Source organism: Onychostruthus taczanowskii, unplaced genomic scaffold, assembly GCF_017590055.1.
Source record: "Onychostruthus taczanowskii isolate IOZ18803 unplaced genomic scaffold, ASM1759005v1 scaffold104, whole genome shotgun sequence".
In the NCBI taxonomy this organism is placed as follows: domain Eukaryota; kingdom Metazoa; phylum Chordata; class Aves; order Passeriformes; family Passeridae; genus Onychostruthus; species Onychostruthus taczanowskii.
The window spans coordinates 264213-282791 of NW_024496968.1; the positions used below are offsets into that span (position 1 = coordinate 264213).

Genomic DNA, 18579 nt, shown 5'->3' on the forward strand with positions numbered 1-18579 from the left:
GAGGGCGGCGGGCCGGGAGCCGAACCGGGGAGCGCCGCCGAAGAGGGCTCCGGCGGCGCCAGGATGTAGGCGCGGGGCGGCGGGGAGCTGCCGCCGGCGACGGGCTCGCCATGAAGAAGCATTCGGCCAGGGTGGCCCCGCTCAGCGCCTGCAACAGCCCCGTCCTCACCCTCACCAAAGTGGAAGGTAAACCACGTCGCTGCGAGCGGGACGAGGGTATCCCGGGGAGACCGGGTACCGCGAGCGGGGATGCTCCGGGGAGACCGAGTGCGGTGCCGGGGCGATGCCCGGCGGCGGGGGACTGCGCGACTCCTGCGCGGGCGGTGCGAACCCACGGGGCGCGCAGCTCCCCCGGGGCCGGGCATCGCCGGCGCTCACCCCTGTCCACCGCCCTGCTCAGCCCCGGGTCTTTCCTCGCCCTTACTCCAGAGGCAGAGTACCTCTCCGGACCTCCCCTCGGGACGCGGGAGCAGCCCACGAACCCGTGGGCAAGTATCTGCCATGCAGGAAAGACCCTTGGCAGGAGGGAAGGAAGATGCTCGGCAGATTTGTCCTCCTGATGGAGGAACGCAAACCCGTGTTCCAACCATCTGTCCTCACCTCTGTCTGCCAGTCCAGCTGCATGGTAGTCGTGGAGTTGGAGTCTTATGGCCAGGAGGAACATAAGAACCAAAGAACAATGGGGGCTGGCAAACCTTTAGGGACCACAGGGACCTTTGAAGACTTTCAGGGATCATGGCCAGGGACCTTGAAAAGGGCACTGATGTGCTCAGAAGGGTTCCCTGGAGAAATCTGAGGGTGAAGAGCTGTTTTCTTGAGTAGAAACCTGTAAGCCATGTCCTAGAGATGCAGGGGTGATACGAAGGCAGGGTGCAGGTCAGGGAGAGGAGCCTGTCTGAAGGATCGATACTTCTTTCCTGAAGGAAGAGTACAGGGAAAGCTGCTGGTTTGGGGGATATCACTGGGCTATGTCATTGGTTGAGAAAATGGTGTTGGTGAAAGAAAAAGGTTGGCATGGGGGAATGGAAGGAGGAAAGGCAGAAAAGGGATGAGCAGAGTGAGGCAAACAGAAAGAACAGCTTAAAAAGGGGAACGATTTAATGGTAAGACATAAAATGTGAATGTGAGACTCCAGAGAAAGCTCATGAAAAAGAAAAAACTAATACTGAAAAACTAACAAAGGAAAAGAAAAAATGCTAGCAAAAGTTCTTTTGAGCAGAAATTGAGAAAATGCAGAAGTGTGCAAGAGAAGAAAAGGAACTAAAAGCACCAAGTAAGAGTGGAAAGTAAGGGGTACCTGAAGGTTCCTTCAGTTCACAGAATATTCAGCTGTTGCATTCCCATAACATAAAAAACACCTACTGCAGAGACAGGAAAAGGGATCCCAGTTTTCTGATGGAAAAAGCAGGCCTGATCTTCATTACACTATAATTAGAATTTGAAAAAGCCCTTGGAGTTGACCCCATGCATGGTAGAGTGTTTCTCTTGAGGTTTGCATTGGAGGCTCCTCTGGGCTAGGAGCTCGCCTCCCTTTCTTTTGGTGCACTGCACAAGCTTTATGAATCATAAATAATAATAACTTACCAGGTTCTAGCTTTGAAATGTGGGTCATCTCATTCCTCTTTTACCAGTTCAAATACAGTTTATTACCTACCTTATATAGAAGCAGAAGCAGAGCAGTCTTCACTGTGCCATAAAATTGAATCCTTTTAAGCATTTCCATGTCTGCTCCGCATACCAGCTCTCAGATACCCTATTGCTGCCCACCAGGGATTTTGTTGACCTAGTTGGACTTTTCCTTCTTTACTTCAGATTCCTTCTTCCTTTATCACCAGTGGCAAAAATCTAAATTGCCTTGATGGTGTATGATAGGGTCTGGAGTTTCTTTCCTTCTCTTTAATGAAACAGACTGGATCCTTTTGAGAGCTTCCTTTTCCAAACCAATTGACAACATTGACTAATTTTGCCAGTTTGTGTTAAAGCAATATAAAAAAATATATATGTAGTTATAGGCAAAAACAGCTGGCAGCTGTGGACTGCCGACTTCCTTTGTCCTGGCTGCCATACCTCTGTCAAAGATTTGCTTTCCTCTGGGAGTCCAAGTCCATTGCAAAGGCATAGACAATACTAAGAGCAAGACAACAAAAACTTTCATCTGCTTCATAGTTATGATTATTTTCTCCCCTATCAACCACCATCAAAGTGTTTCAAGAATCTTTGGCAGAACCACTAGGAATATGTTTCATTCTGGGATGGTTAGCCAAGCGGAGCCTTTCATTGATATGCATTGCTGTAAAGCCCTCCAGCATTCCTTGTATTTTCCTGCTGGTGCAGTGACTTCTTTGCTTTAAAAGGAAGATAAGGACTTAGTGCGTTCAGAAGCGTGACTGCCATTTCAAATTATTTCGGAGATTGAATCATCAGTATGCTTGGAGCCTGCTGTACCAGCACTCTTAAAGTCAACTGTGTCTACATGCATTGCTCAGGCAGGCAGTAACCATACCATGTGTTTTCTGTGCCTGATACCATTGTACACCCTTCATATTTTGAGAAATGTATGCTTGGTGCCTGTTTTGTGCTTGTTCTTCTTTCTGTTGTTGTTTTTCTCACCAACTTCTGTCCACACTGCAGTGGCCATTCCTCTCAGACCAGCCAATTGACTGGTTTCAGCCTATTTGTACATGAAAGCACAGTGCATTTTGAGGACTGATTTCTCTTCCCGGGGAAGGTAGATACCTCCGTTTTTGTTCTGCATCTTAAGATCTTCCAGAGACAGGTAACATCAGCTTTGACAAAGAACTGCAGACCAATCACCTCACCTGAGAAAACACATACTCCACTTAATTAGCCCCTACTAGGAGCTGCTTATTCCTAGGCTTTCTGCACCAAGGAATTGCTATTGCAGCCTCCCCTGTAGCACATTTCCTCTGCACTGTTCTATCAGGAATGAGTGACTGGTGATATTCCAAGTTTCTTATAAAAAGACACCTCTCTGCTATCAGTTATTGCACATAAACATCTAAACTGAGTCACTGTGGAGCCAGATGAACCACATGTTCAGCTGGAGTAACCCTGCCTTCATTGCTGGAGTTGCAGGGAACATGTATGAGTATGAACGAGAAATAAATTTGGCCTTTAGTATATTTGCATGCCTGCAGGGAATTCATCACAAGCATAGCAACACTGTAATCACTTTAATAATAAATCTTTTTCACTTCTTTAGCAAGCACAAACTAAAGATCCCAAGCACAGCAAAAACTTCCATGAGTAGCAGTCGGCTTCTTTAAGAGAGGAGATTCTTATTATCCTCATTTTGCAGATGCAGCAGCTGAGAAACTGCAGAATGAAGCAACGTGCCTAAAAACAAGCAGCACATCTTTTGACAGAGCAGGCGAGAAAAGACCTACAGCAGATAGGAATGGACCGCCAAACTTCCCACACATATCTTTGTGGTCATGAGAGGGCCATGAATGGATGCAACAAGGGTCAGAGAAGCCTTAGTTTATTGAAATCAGTGACTAAAGCTTCCTTTTTGGGAAATAAGCTCAAACACTGCATAAATACATTTCTGAATAAATACTGAGTAACTATTAGCAGCATTCTGCTGGTGGCATCCAAAGGTTTTGCTAGTTAGGCAATGCTTGTATGACTGAGCACTAGGGCAGGCTGTGTAAACATCTCACCCAGGACTTCACAACTATAGAAGCAAGATTTGGTGGCCACTGATCTTTTCCCATGAAAGCCATACATGACAGACCTATGCAGTGCTCGTGCATCCTAGAAAACAAGCAACTAGTGACCAGGAGAGGCCGGTGTTTTGGTGGCTCAGCCAGGGCTGTGGGTTTGGGTGTGCTTCCCCACTGAAGCAGCCTTGGCAAGGAATTTGTGTTGGCTTCTGCATGGAGAACTTAACTTAGAAAGTGTTCACTTGTGTTCAGGCTGCCTCTCTGCACAGGGGACAGTGTTCAGTGTGAGCAGTCAGGGCACCTTAACCCACCTGGTTCTTGCTCCTTAGCTATGGCAACAGTTTTCTCCTTCTCCTGACCAGAACTGGTGAAGGTGCTGGTGACAAATTCACATGAATGGGGGTTTAGGTTTGCTGTGTGTCTGCTTCTCCTTTGGACCTACCGGCATGCACCCCATTACCGCAGGATAATGTCACTTACTCAGCTGACAGAAAAGCAGTGCCTTCTTCCGTGGGTACGGAGTGTTAAGTACACATGGACAGTAATTACACTCTGGTTTTGGCCCAAGGCAGCTTTTGCCCAATTTTTGTATTCCTTGCAATATTTTCACTTAGTACAACAGCATATTTGAGCAGATAGCCAAGATCTTGTTCCAAAGGCGTGAGGAGTTTCTTGTTGCATAACACCTGGCTCGCTTCCCAAATGGCACCATGCTTTCTTAGGCTTTAAGCAGCCTCAAAATTAACTGCTCTTAGCTGTGCTAGCTTACTCACTGGGGAGTCCCTCTAGCTTATCTTTGATCATGTCCCCCTGGTTGTTTTGTCTACTATCTTGCCTGTGCAAACTCATGAGTTATAGGTTTGGAGGTGACTCATTACTTCTGCATTGTGTCCCCTCCTCAAATGATACAAAAATAAAATAAGACCATTTTGATGTTACTAAACTAATGCCAGGGCAGTTTTAATGCATCACAAAGCAGAAACAGAAGTTATTAAAGATTTATCTAAGATTCCTTACTTTAGTGGCTGAAATGAGACAGTGTGTACACACAGTGGACAAACAGTATTTTCATTTACAATGATGGAACTTAAGAATGACAGCATCCATTGGATCATCTTCTCAGTCCTTCTGTAGATCACAGACCATTACATTTCACCCACTTACCCCTAAATGAAGTAAGGTGCATTTTGTAGTCATCTTGAATCAATTTAGGCATTTGCTTTCAAAAAATAAGCAGATTACTAATCCACCTATTTAATTATAGGCTTCTCCCATGAGAAGTTGGAACAAGAACCAGTAAAAAATAAATCTGAAGTCACCAGAAGGCATTATTCACTGTCTCCTGTATTTTAATTTTATAAATCTTGTAAAAGAAATCTTGTACTTCTTTCCTGATGGCTGACAATTGTAAACAGTAGGATTTGTAGCTTAGTGTAAGGAGACAGAGTTCCAAAAAGACCCCTAGTTCAACATAAAAGTCTAAGTTAGCTCAACATGTATTCCCCAGCAATTTCCCAGCAACAAGGCTCATATATAGGATTATTTATGTTGTTGCTTTCCTAGTACATTATACTCAGTACAGCGTATTCACTTATGTAGGAAGCAGCTCTCTCCGCTTGGCTGGAGCACCACTGCCAACCTTTAGTCCACAGCCTAGTTAATCTTTGTTGATTATAAACTGTGAGATGCCACTGCAGACCTGGATAGCATCCTGCAGAAGCAGGAATTTGGCCAATGAAAGAGTAGGTTCACTTTGTAGTCTTCACTGAGCTTTGCTGACAGCCACTGCAGCATAAGATCAAAGGCAACAGGAAACAAGGTATTTTCAGCAGTGCAGGGCTGGCTTGCCTATAGGCAGGGCTGCCCACCATCTATTGGAGAAATCAGGTACCCAGTTTCCCATGTTAGCTGCCTGGTTCCAAACACATGGATCTCCTCTATCTGGACATAATGCAGGGGTACCCAGCCTGGAAATTTTGTGAGCCTTACTCAAGGCATGAATTTTGGCAGAAGATCAAGAACCCTTTGGTTATACAAAGGTTGTATGTTGGCTCTTCTGGAAGGGTTAGGTATACATTTAGTTCAGTTTCACTACTTCTGACCCTAAGCCTCCTCAGGTGAATAAACCCAAACAAGTGTGAACCCTGTAAGCCTTGTCATTCAGTCATGAATGTACAGAAATGAGGAGGTAAGAGCTCGAAATGCCGTTTCCACAATCACCTCAAATTCCCTAGCACAACTCTCAGTAAGGGTAATATTTAATTTGTGACTGAAAAAGGCATGAGTCTGTCTTCTGTAGCTGACTGAAACAAGTGAGGAATGGTGGGTTGCACAAGCATTTCTCACTGCAAAGAGGATGAGGCAAGTATCAGAGAGAAAATAGAAACTAGAATTTTTGCGTGCAGTGTATTTTTGCATGGAGTTACAGTGAGTACCTCAGTGCCCGCATGGGCCTAGCCAAACCTGTATTTTTTTTAAAGGAGACTCAGCTTTTGATGAGTTTGCTGCTGAGAGGTGAGGAGGCATATCTTCTTCCTTCCAGGAGATCACTGAGTAAATCATGTGGGGACTTCTGTGGATATATGTGTGTGACTCTAACCACTGTGACCACGCTCAAGTCCATGTCAAGTCCTCACTAGTATCTAGTTGTTGGTTGACAGAGAACAGATGCTCCAACTGTCTTGATCTGAACTTAGGACCTAAGAAAAGCATTGTGTTTGAGGTTCAATATTCAGTTAAGCCGTTAGCTTCTAGAAGAAAAATCAGGTGGAGTTGGAATTCACTGTGGAAGAAACCAATGGGCCATAGCAGAGTCTTCTGTCTAAAATTGTGCTTACTTGAAAGCCAGGCAGCTCTGAGTTTTTGAAAGCTCCTCAAGAATGAAAGAACATTATCTTGTTTTGGATAAAGTGCAGTCATCAAAGCCTCCACAGTTAGCATGAATTCACTTATCACCCTGTATATATGCGCTGATCTAAATGTGCTCTTTATATTAGTATATAAGTAATTGAATTCCCTTGGAGATAAAACTATTACTCAAGAAAAATATGTAGCGCTCAAATGCCTGGATAATTATTACAGTAGCTTCCAGCAGAGAATCCAGACTGTTTTTTTACCATCTCTCAACCCTTTATTCAGTCTGAAATTCGAACAGACTGATCAAAATTTGCCCAGAATACAGTTTTGCTTATATCTGATTTTTGTTCTAATAGTGGTTTTTCTCCCATGACTCCTCAAAGTAAGTGGTGAAACTCCCAGTGACCTCGACAGGTAACTCACTGTAAGATTCAATCCAATTTTTATTTAAGAATGGAATGCAGAATAATATCAAGAACACGTAACTTATAATCAGGGTTACTCCTTGCATGTGGTTACTTTCCAGTCCCACAATGCTGCTACTGTAAAAAGCATCCAGTATCTTCCATTTTCACTGTGGATTCTGGTCATGAATTCTGATTAATAATAAGAACAGTATTTAGGGGAACTCCTCACCTCATAAAATTCAAAGTAGGATATCATATTCAGGCCCCTTTGAATGCAGCACTTTTAATGGAATTTCAAGGCAGTTGCCTCTGAAGATGAATTAAATGGATTAAAGTCCAAATTGCTGCAGCATGAAGTTGATAACTTTTTATATATATATCACTAACAGGAATTAAAATATGTATTTTGCAGAAAGCCTTGCTGGTACATTTGACAGAGGCAGAAGGGCATATGTATGCTAGGGAGGAGAATTTGGCATATCTTCAAAAATATGTGGAGATTATTTAATTCCACCTCTTAGTAAGTTTAGATACAATATTTAGCACAGGATAAAACAGGAATTAATATATATTAACCATAAGTGATAAACCCCACTATATCTGTGAATTATGCTTCAGGATATGAGAGTATCTGCTACAAGAAATTTAGGCCTGTTTAAAACAAATCAAGCTATATGGATGATCTGGTGATGTCAGTAATATGGGACAGATTTCCACAGATGAGAATCGCCTTGATTGTCAATGAACCAAAAGTCCTGTTTTCTACCCTGCTGAAATTAAAGTGAGAGGGTGACACAAGTTTCAATAGCCTGCATCGATTATTGTAACACTTTAATAATTAGTTAATTTATACTAAAAATTTCAATAGCAGAAGAGGGTCTGAACTCAGAATGCTTTTTTCTTGTTTTGATTTTTTATTCATGCAATTTTCCTTATTTTCATATACCTACATGCCTTATTCTGCAGCCTCAAGCAAATTCAAACCTTCTGACCTAAAAGGTTAATACCCTGGGTTTGTTCTTTAAAATAATTCTATTGTGAACTTTAAAACTATTTTCTGTATTAATTTATTCTTCATTTATTAATTCTAGTTCATGATCAAATTAAGTAAAATTATTTTTATCTCTAAAAGCAAAGTATTTAAAGCACTTTAAACTTTTCTCAAATAGCATCTAAAAATCCATTTGTGCAATGCTGTGTTCACCAAATATTCTAATTTAAAAACTTACTTAATAAGGTTTTATGGGGTTTTGTAATTTTTCCATTGTGATACATTAATTGATATTCAATAAAAGATTACTGGTCTTTTAGACCTTCAGTCCCAACCATGGTTGGAAAACTGGGGAACTGTGAGCAAGCCCAAAGTCATTCCAGTGCTGTGTTACAATCCCACACACCAGCCACCCACAGGGACTCACAGCTTTCCTGTAGGAATCCAGGAGCAGCTTCCTCAAAAATCCCACGCAGCTGCCATATCGGCCTGACCAAAAGTCCATCGGGTCCTGCCTCCAGCTTGGTGGAATTGAACAGGAACATGTATTTTCTAGCCATTTGTCTCTCACAGTGTGGGTGTGCTGGGAGCCACAGCTTGCCCAGATGTAGAAAAATATTTTTTTTTCTGCTTTGTTCCTAGTAATTTTTGGCAGTTATTTTGTTTTTTTCACTTCTCTTGAACACTGAGGTGCACTTTCCTATGGAGCATCCTGTGAAGAGCTCATAATCCCTGGTGGCCAGAGGCCATCACCGATGGTGCAGCATGTGGGTTTGTTTACTGTACCTCTTTATCAGCACACTTGTCCATCTGCCAATGTGTGACCCAGTCACATCATTCCTCATCCCCTGCAGCTGGCCACTGCCCTTGCTGACCTGCCTAGCTTCACATCATTAGGAAACTTTGTCACCTTGTGGCTCAGTCCCGTGGTGAGGTAGCTGTGGTTAATGGTGAAGAGTGCAGTTCCCACCGCAAACCTCTGCAGAGCTTTGGCCGCTTCCCCCAGTGCTGTGTATGCTCCTCATTGCTTTCCTATCCTGTACTGAGCCTTTCATCCATTCCAGCACTTTCCCTGTCTGCCTATTTTCCGTAGGGCTCGTTGGAGTGGGATTTTTTCAGGATCCTCTTCAAAACCTGGAAAGGGTAGCTGCATCTCCTTTATCAGTGTGCCTGTTGACCACTGTCAGAGAGCACTGGTGAGGCTGCAGGATGAATCATCTGGTTTGCCCAGTACATAATGCTGTCCTTTATGCTAAGATGTCCGTCCTAACTATTGCTCACTCTCTTTAGTACTTGCCGCTCTGTTTCAAGGCTGAGTTGGCACATAAGTGGCTGAAACCTTTCCTTCAAAACTGGAGGTGGAGTGTGTGCCCCTCTTCCGTAGCTCAGTGCATAGAGCAGCCTTCCACCCCTCTGCTAGGAGCAGGAAATCCATCTGCCAAAAAGAGCGTCCCTTCCAAGGCCAGGGGAACCCAAATAGCTGCAAAACTGATTGGCTCAGAATAGAAAACATCCTTACTTATTAGGAAAGCATAAATTCAGGAGGTCGCTTGTCCAGAGGATAAAAAGTGAGGCCCTGGCTTTGTTCCAGTGACTACTTCAAATACAGAATGGAGATTTTTCTTGGAGATGACTCCTAAAATGAGAGATGGGAACTCCCAAATGTGTCTTTGAATCCTGAGTCTGGGTGTAAGAGAAGCAGATGGCTGTTAGGAGTCATGATCCTTTGGCATGCCCAGGACCAGATTCTTTGGCATCTGATGAGCTCTACTGGGATTGTGAAGAGGTTACAGCTGCTACAACAGCTTTGGCAAAGCTAGAGCTAATTTGGAAAATGAGGGAATGTCCCTTGATGCAGAAGTTGGTCTGTGTGTGCTCTCATTACAACTGTGCAGGAAGGTTGATACATGGAGATTACTGGCTTCAGAAATGAAATATTAACAGTTTCTCAAAACCAGACACCAGGATGACCTGTGAAAAGAGAGTCCATCACTGACAATGGCACAAGAAAGCTGCACTGGGTGGTCTGCCAGGCAACAAGTGAGTCCCTGAGACCTCACTCTTCAACCTGACTGACTGCAAAGAAAATGCCTGGGCAACAAATCTGAGCAAATACCAACATTTCAGGTTTAGACCGCTACAGTGGTAATTAGAGATGTAAATCACTTTGTGAGTTTAGTATTCACTTTGTGAGTTTGGTATTTCATCCTCTCTTCACAGGATGATGCCTCAGCTGGTTTTTAAGAGCTTTGTTCAAAAATCTTGAACATCTAAATAATGCATGGTTAGTGTGGTAGGAATGGGGTAAAAACTGCAATAGGCAGGAATGGGATAAAAACAAAATTTGAGTAGTCAGTGAGTCTGATACTGAGGCAAATAATATTGGGTATCCAGTAGACCACCATCAGAAGCCATGTGTCTGTTCTCAGGTATGTTGGCTCTAATTGTCTCCCACTGATCTCTCCATGTAGTAAATACTGGGTGAAGAAGTCGCACAGCATTCAAGGCTGTGAGAATATACCTTGGTAGTATCTGGCCCTGATCCCTCTGCATGTCACAGATTTCTAGAGCTCTAACCACGCTGAGGATCAGGCACTGGCTCACAGGACTTCCCTCAGCTCTTTCTCCCCTCTTTATGGTAAACATGTATTTTTGCAAGCTTTACAAACTTGTTCTGCGCAATGCTCAAGCAGTTACAAAACATTTGACAGGCTGGCAAAATGGAAATACCTTCAGGATGTCTCATTTATAATTGTCAGAGAAACCTGTAAGGGTTGTTTTTTTCTTAATCAGAACTTTTTTTCTAGAAGCCTGATTTAAAGAACTGTTTAAGAATATGCTTACTTTGAAGCGCATTCCTAGCCTGGGGAACCTGGAAGAGCTGTGCATTATCATTAGGTACATGTTTTGGTCCCTAGTAGTCAGGACCTTCGTCTGTAACGGTCATTTTCTCACTCTGAAGGGTTGGAAAGGGCACCCAGCACTTGTGTAATGCTTCCTTCCCTGATTTGCTGACTAGCTGACAGCTGCTAAAGCAGGTCATTGATGACAGCTAAATATGTTCATGTGGCACTGCACAGCTCTGAGTCCACCAGCGCTGTCTGTGGTGGCTTTACCCTCTGCTCCTGACAGCAGTGGTGGAGAGGTGGGACTCATCTCACCCAGCTTCAGACGCCCACACCAGAGACACCTACTTCCAGCTCGTCACCCCAGACTGTTTGGAGCTGGTGGAGAGAAACAAGCACTCTGAGGGAGTGATTCATCTGGCTCGTTTTAATCATCCACTTTAGGAGGAGATAAATCGTGCTATGGAAATGTCTTTTTTCTGTCTACTAACTATGCAGAAAGTGTAAATCACTGTCTCAGATACACAAGTCTGCATGGCAGATGTCTCAAACTAAGAAGATGAATGCCACCCTTGGTTTTTATCAGTACCATATTTTTAATACACACATTTAGATACAGTGTGGTCCTTCAGTAAGCCCTTTAGCTGTCTAGCTGTGCACAGGAGTCTTAAGACTCTTGTACAGACTTTAGAAGAGGCCAGGACAGCCTATTTATTAAAGGTGTTACCTTTAATGGTTTAAGGTGTAGTGCTTTCCCACACCTCTTTTGCTTCATGGCCTTTAGCTGGGTCTGTAGAGTAAATAGTTTGGGTATAGATGGCCCTCGCTACAGGTATCCAAAGTCACCTGATGGGGGTCTTAGCCATAATAGAAGAAACAGAAGGACAGCTGTTTTGTGAGGCTAATGGCATTGGCAGTAGCTTTGGAGATTTTTTCCTTCCTTTGTTTCTGAATGCAGAGGTTGGACTAAAAAGGAGGGAGGAGGAATGGTTCCATTTGGGATTTATGAAAAAGGAAAATGCATGAGCAAGAGGGACAATGAAAAACCAAAATTAGTAAAAGCAAGATAGGCATTTTCCCTCTACCTCAGTATCCTAATTTTCTCTTTTGAGGGATACAGTAGCATACCGAGCAGTTTGCTGCAGGAAGCAGTGGAAGAAACCATTAATAGTCTGCAGAACTAAAATTCTTCAATGTCCTGCCTCATCGATTCTAAAAAGACATTTTGCTATCTTTAAATTCATGTGCATTCTGTTGCCAGCTGACTCTTGTGCAGTGTTAGAGAGAGAGAGAGAAGCTTTTCAGCCATGTGTGGGTTTAGTGTCACCCCATCTGTGCACTTGTGATTTGGGTGAGGAAAATGTCCCTGGCAGAGACACTGGGACAAGACAAGGCAAACTACAGCTCTGGATTTTGTGTTTTCCAGCTGGTAGGCAAGTGCCCTCCACAGTAAATGAAAGGATGAGGCCACATGAGTGTCTATCATCTGTAGGGTCCACCCTCTCCAAAGAAAATCTGGTTTTTGTGGGCAGATTATGTCACAGGTATCCTTCAGGTCAGTGGTGCATTCACTGGAAGAGTCTGTGCCCATTTGGCATCTAACTCTCCAGCAGCACAAGCAATCATAAGGACACAATAAAGTTTCACTGACAGATACTACAGATACTGACAGATATTACAAATCTCAGCTTGTAGCTGTTAATCATCAGACAGTGATTTTTACCCCTATCTTTGTGAAATCCATTGTGCCTGGGTAAGTTTTTAGTCCCTCCAGTCTGTAAATACATCAAAAGAATGAACATTCCTAGAAAGTTAAGCTTTCAGGTGCAAGTTAATTTTGGAAATTATACACGCAGTATTGTCTATTGCTGAAAGCGAATGTTTGTAGTGGTGGGTTTAACACAAAATTAGATATACCTGGACAAGTAATTCTGCCTGTGTAGCAGAGAAAACATCAGCAACTTCAGCTTTAGGGAGCAATGGCCATGGAACAGAGTAGAAGGCAGTGATATTCATGCAAGCTGTCCAGATGAACTGCTGACTCTTGTGTACGTGCACAGTACAACGGGGACCTGGGCAGGTGGCTTCAGCCCTTCATGGGGGGAAGATCTTCACCACAATGTCTGTACTGTCTGTCTGCGCTGTGCTGCCAGATGTTGAGTGTCTGGTGCATCAGACAGTTGTGACTGATTCTCATTTTAGGAAAAAATAACACAGCTTCAGTGTTGTGATTCAGAGCACCTACTCATCTTAAAATCTCATATATCCTAGTGACTTTAGGCACCTTCTCTAATGTTAAGTGTCTTCAGCAGGAGTGGTTTAAATCCTGATTTCCTGTTTCCCTGGGGAGTAACTGCAGAATGATGCAAATGGCAGCTACCCCACTGGCTGTCTCAAGAAGGAGGACTATTTTTGCCTACCTCTGTAAAACTACATAAACTCTGAGTGAAGTTGCATTGACATAGAGACACAAACTCCTCTTAAGCTCTCATTTGGCATGCTGGCTTCCTGAATTTGTTTTTTCTGTGTGCAGAAACCCAGTGGTCCAAGGGAAGAAGGATGGTGAAGTTTGTTAGAATGTGTGAATTGTTTGGTGTTGCAGTGACAATGCCCAGAAGAAAGTCTTGAGTGGGAAGGAAAAATTTAGTAATCATTCTAGGACCTGTGTGGTGGATAGCAAAGAGGGCACCGGCAACTGCCCATTACATGGTGAAGTTAAAAGAAATGAGTGTACCCTTGTTTGGTGTAAACTGAACCCGGACACTGGTCTGTGCAGCAAGTGAGGCAAGAAGCATTAGTTACAAGCCAAGTATTACTAAGAAAATATGTCAGAATTATTTTGAATGAGCCGAGCGTTCCCAGGCAGTGTGTTTTTCAATTCAGTCATTCGGCAAGTGGCTTGTAACCTTTCCATTATATGTTTAATACAAGGTCACATTAACTTTGGACAATTCATTTGCTTGCTGGTGCATCTCTTGTTATGTAGGAGGCTGCCCACACAATCTTCTGTTGAAAACTGAAATAAGTGGAGAGATCAGATCTCTGGAAGCTACACAAAAAGGCTAGATGTTTATTTGCTGATGCACATTCCTGTTAGATATCAGGCCATCAAACAGAGGCCACAGTCCTTCTTATTATAAAATACAGCTTTACCAGGCAACCTAATGGTAATTTTAGCTCAGATCATGCATTTCTTATCTGTAGGGAAATAACTAAACAGTTGTTTAGAAAGAAACATAGAAAGAAACATTTTCTTTCATAATATATTAGGTCACCTATACAAATACAGGTTAGCTTGAAATAAGAGATTTTCCATTCCGCATAGGAATTCACACCAGGATAAGGAAGGGGTTTTTTTGCTTGCTTGGTTTTTTTGGTTTTTTTTGGTTTTGTTTTGGTTTGGGTTTTTTTTGTTTGTTTGTTTGTTTTGTTTTGGGGTTTTTTTGTGGGGTTTTTTTATTTGTTTTTGTTTTTTGTTTTTTTAATGTGGACCTCTTTTAGTCTACCTTGAATATTTGTAAATGTTTGACAATGATACAGTCTCATTGTCCTGGCTTTACTTACGTGTTTTCACCTTTCAATGCATGCAGCAAATTCTGGACAGTTTTGAAGATCTCTGGATTTCAATGTGAACTACTGTTACTTCCTGCTTTAGGTGAATGGACCAACTAAACTGCAGTCAGCCTCTTAGAGAAATCACTGCTGAGTGTTGTGTGTGGGTGACTGACAACTTCAGCAGATGTTGAATGGGGTGAACCTAAGAAAGGCAGGTAGAAGGCAGTGGCCTGCTGCTGAGCTCTGCCAGCACGTTTTGATCTCTCTGAGAACTCAACCAGCTAACCTTTCCTTGCTCATTCATTCACAAGCTGGATACATTATAGACTGACAGCTGTAGATAGCCGGGCTGTAACAATTAATGTTTGAGGGGTGAAGGGGCAAGGTTTTTAGGTGACAAATATCCAGCAGCATGCTAGGTTTAGTTATAATGGGGCAAAGCTCCAGTCCAGTCTTTGTGCAGGACTTGAACTAAAAAAAGTTAGGCTTGCCTGGTCAGAGATGGACTTCAGGGCAGCATGTGGTTTGATCTAGTTTTTGCTATCTGGCTACAGCCACAGGAGACCTGTTTTTTCAGGGATCACAGAAGTGCCTGGTGATCAAATTCAGTATTAATCATGCTATTTATGTTGCAGTGATTTTGCTTAACTTCAGGATGAAATATGTTGCCCTCCTTCTCTTTTAAGAAACACCATATTCCATAAACTGGCCATTTCTGCATTTTCCGAGACAATAACAATTTCAAGTGTTGTTATAATTCCTTTTGCTGCTTTATCAAACTCAATACCACATTTTTCGTTCATTTACACATCCTAACAGCACTAGTTTAAGTGGTGTGTTAAGCCTTTCTATGTACATCAAAGCAACATGTAATTTTCACTTCCATTTTACCCAAGGGCTTCTAAATCTAGAGGCGATAATTGTTATTTGCATTCTAATTATGCCTCAGTTCAACCAGAGGCTTTGCAATGATCTAAAAACAAAGAACATTTTGTGGCAAAATCCGGTGGGTTCCTTTGCACGTGACTTCAGACGGGCCTAAGATTTGAAATCTAAAATACAGGATGGATTTCCTTAGTAAGCCATGTGTTTTCTTCTCCTCAGGGGATGAGCGCTCCCGGGAGTCTCCAGCCCCTGCCGAAGCACAGATGCAAGCTGGGGCGGAAGGCAGTGGAAGGGTGAGCCGCTGCTGCTGGAAATGTTCCGTGACGCAACTCAAGAAGATCTTCTGGGGTGTGGCTGTGGTCCTGGGCGTCTGCTCCTCTTGGTCGGGTTCAACCCAGCTAGCAAAACTGACCTTTAAGAAATTCGATGCACCCTTCACTCTAACGTGGTTTGCAACAAACTGGAACTTTTTATTCTTTCCTTTGTATTACCTTGGACATGTTTTTAAGTCAGCTGAAAAGCAGTCTCCAAAGCAAAGATACAGGTATGGAACTTTTGGTTTTTAATCCTGTGGCTTTTGCATGTTGCTCTGCATTTCACAGACATTTTGTTCAAATCAGTCAGTTACATCAAACTTGTGTTTGCTTTCCTCTCCAGGTTTGTTAAAGGATGGTCTGAGTTCATTTTGTGTCCTGTGTTAGGTGCTGTTATTATTCCTAATATAATTTTACTCCAGCAGTAAGAAATCCAGATTTATTTCCAACACACGCAAGTCATGTAATGAAAGTCTGCATTTTCTGCAATTATTTATCCAGAGTTTTCTGCATATATGTTTTTTTTTAATTAATATCTCTCTCCCCTACCCATGGCTGACTTCTGTGTCAGTCTCTGAGTAAGCTAAGTAAGCTCTCTAAGTAAGCTTTTCCAAGCTCAGGACTAGAGCAGAGCCTTGAATAGCTGAGTAAAAAGTACTGCAGTATTTTCCTGGCACTACGCCCTTGACATCAAAGGCCAAGCTCTGATCCCAGTTAAACTTGAGCTGTTATGTTTATTTCCGGGAGGAAGCACAGTCATAACCAAAGGCAGCACTTTGTCTTCAGCACACCTTGTCTTCAGAGCAAGCCAAACCCGCAAAGTTGAGCCACTCATGGAAAGCCCTGAGTGCTCGTCCTCTGGGAGAGGCTGAGGATGCTCTGCCTGCTTGAAGACTGCCTGCTTGAGCACTCCCTCAGCTCTGCTCTGCTCATTTTGGCCTGAGAGGTGTCTGGGACAGATGGGATGACTCAGCCATCAAGATGTCCCATGTCAGAGAGCTTCCCTGATATGTGGAAGGATGTGAACAACCTTTTCCCCTTCTGTTACACAGTGGGGCTCATAGACATTTAATGAAGTAGCTCAGAAAAGTAAACAGTAAGAAGTACACATTTCTCAGCTCCCAGCTGCACAGCAGCAAGGTGGAAACTTACTACAAGAAAAATCTAAGAAACCAGGTTACTCAGGAAATGCTCTACCTCAGATGATTAGGGCTAAGAAATGCTACTGATTAGCCATCATTACAGCTTCTTCATCTTTTAAATAGTGTGGGGGCTGCAGATAATGGATATGACCATTCACTGCAGGTTCTAGAGCAGGATCTAGAAGTTCTAAAGGCATTTTCATAAGTGCCATGTTTCCTGAGCTTCAGTCTTCAGGTTGTATTTGTTCACAGCAAATACAGAAATAAGAGGAGTATGGAGGTTACAGAAAGCTACAGCTTAATCTAAAACCAGCAACAAATGCCAGCCTAAAAGCAAATATCTTTTTGTTTCTTTGGTTTTAAGTACTTTTCTTCCCAGCTGCTCTCAGATAATGTTTTAAGTACTGCTGAATTCTGGGGTGAGCCATTGTGGTTTGCCAAATCCCTGGGGTTACAAACCTGGAGCACTGTACACATTGCTCCAGTAAATTGATACAGTTGGTAGTTTCATGTCTTTCATTAATTAAATGAGGGCTGAATTGAAGAGCAGGTGCAAGCCCTGAAGCCTGGTTGGGATGCAAGGGGACATCATTAGCAGTAGGCTTGCCCAGGCTTCATAAAGAGTGGATGTTTGTGTGTCTGACAAGCAGAGTGAATAGAGTTAACTTAGGGAGGTTTTTCTGGGTGTCAGGGAAGATGTGTGCCTCCCAGCTTCCCTGCAGATTTGTTCTGTGGTTTGGAGCAAGTCACTGCAGACCTCTGATTTCCTTGTACTTCCTATTCTTTTGGAGGAGCCAGTCCTTCAGGGAGGAGGGAGGACACCCCCTTGCCATGTGTTTACAAAGTGTCTGCCTCAGCATGTCACCTGTCTCCACTGAGGCCTTTTGGTGGTGCTGCACCAAGAGTTACTGTGAAATTATCTGCTGTTCACCTGCTTGCTCTATTACAGCTGAGATGTCACGTGTATACATCAGTAAACCCAAGCATTACAGTCCAGCCTCCCCTCCTAATTATTCCTTTTTTTTTCCATGTTACATATGTGTGCAGATATATAGAGAAAGAGATACACAGGGACTTTGCAGCTCTATATGAGGCATCACCATCCTCAGGAAAGCGTGCAGTCCAGGCATGGTTGGACACGTTAGGGAGATGCTTCACAGACTTCTGGGTAGTTAAAATGAGATAATTCTGGCCTAGAACTATAAAGAAACTGGCATAGTCACTTTCTACTTCTTTTATCTTCACTTTCATCTATATTTTACATCTTATCTGAGCTCTCTGGCAGGAATTTGTAACAAGATAAATTAAAAGGCAATAGTGGGAAAAGGTGGAAATATGATGTCTAAGTCACCTTAGCAGTGAAGTAGAAAAGGAAGGGGTTCTCAGATCTTGCCTACACAGGCTGCTAAAATCCACAGGTACCTAATGTTTTTGGCAGCAAAGCTCCCCCAGGACACCTGCCCATGCACCTCAGCAGGACTGGGCTGCTGAGCCTCCCCTCCCCCTGGCACAGGCAGCGCTTGCACACTGCCCCTTCCTGAGGGCTCCGGAGCCAGCACGTATGCTTTGGGTACCTCCCGATGCAGTCAGAGGGCATGTAAAAACAGCAGCCACCAGGAAAAATATACAAAAGGGAATACAGGTACAGTCCCTCCTGCACAGATTATATGGTTTATTACAATTTTTTTATTCCCATTGCATTGTACCAGTATGTGTGCTATGCTGTACATACTGGAATTTTTATGTTTTGTAGTCTCACAAGAAGAACATACCTACGTGGACATAAACCAGTTTTGGCTGGTTTATGACAGAAAAACAGATTTTTTTTTCCCTTTTTATGGAATGTATAATAGTAGTAAATTTGCTACCAAAATTTTATAGTGACACATTGAATATT

At 43.0% G+C, this 18579-nt stretch overlaps 1 protein-coding gene across 2 annotated transcripts in view; it reads left to right on the forward strand.

Annotated features, from left to right (window-relative positions):
* SLC35F3 (solute carrier family 35 member F3) overlaps window positions 1–18579 on the forward strand; it is a 169660-nt gene that overhangs the window by 109780 nt on the left and 41301 nt on the right. Inside the window, exons 1-2 of one of the 2 annotated variants that reach the window (XM_041414187.1) lie at window positions 111–186; window positions 15446–15770. In XM_041414187.1, coding sequence (XP_041270121.1) covers window positions 111–186; window positions 15446–15770 — 401 coding nt within the window. Of the gene's footprint in view, window positions 1–110; window positions 187–15445; window positions 15771–18579 lie in introns of those variants that run through there. The other variant, XM_041414179.1, reaches the window with a different exon arrangement.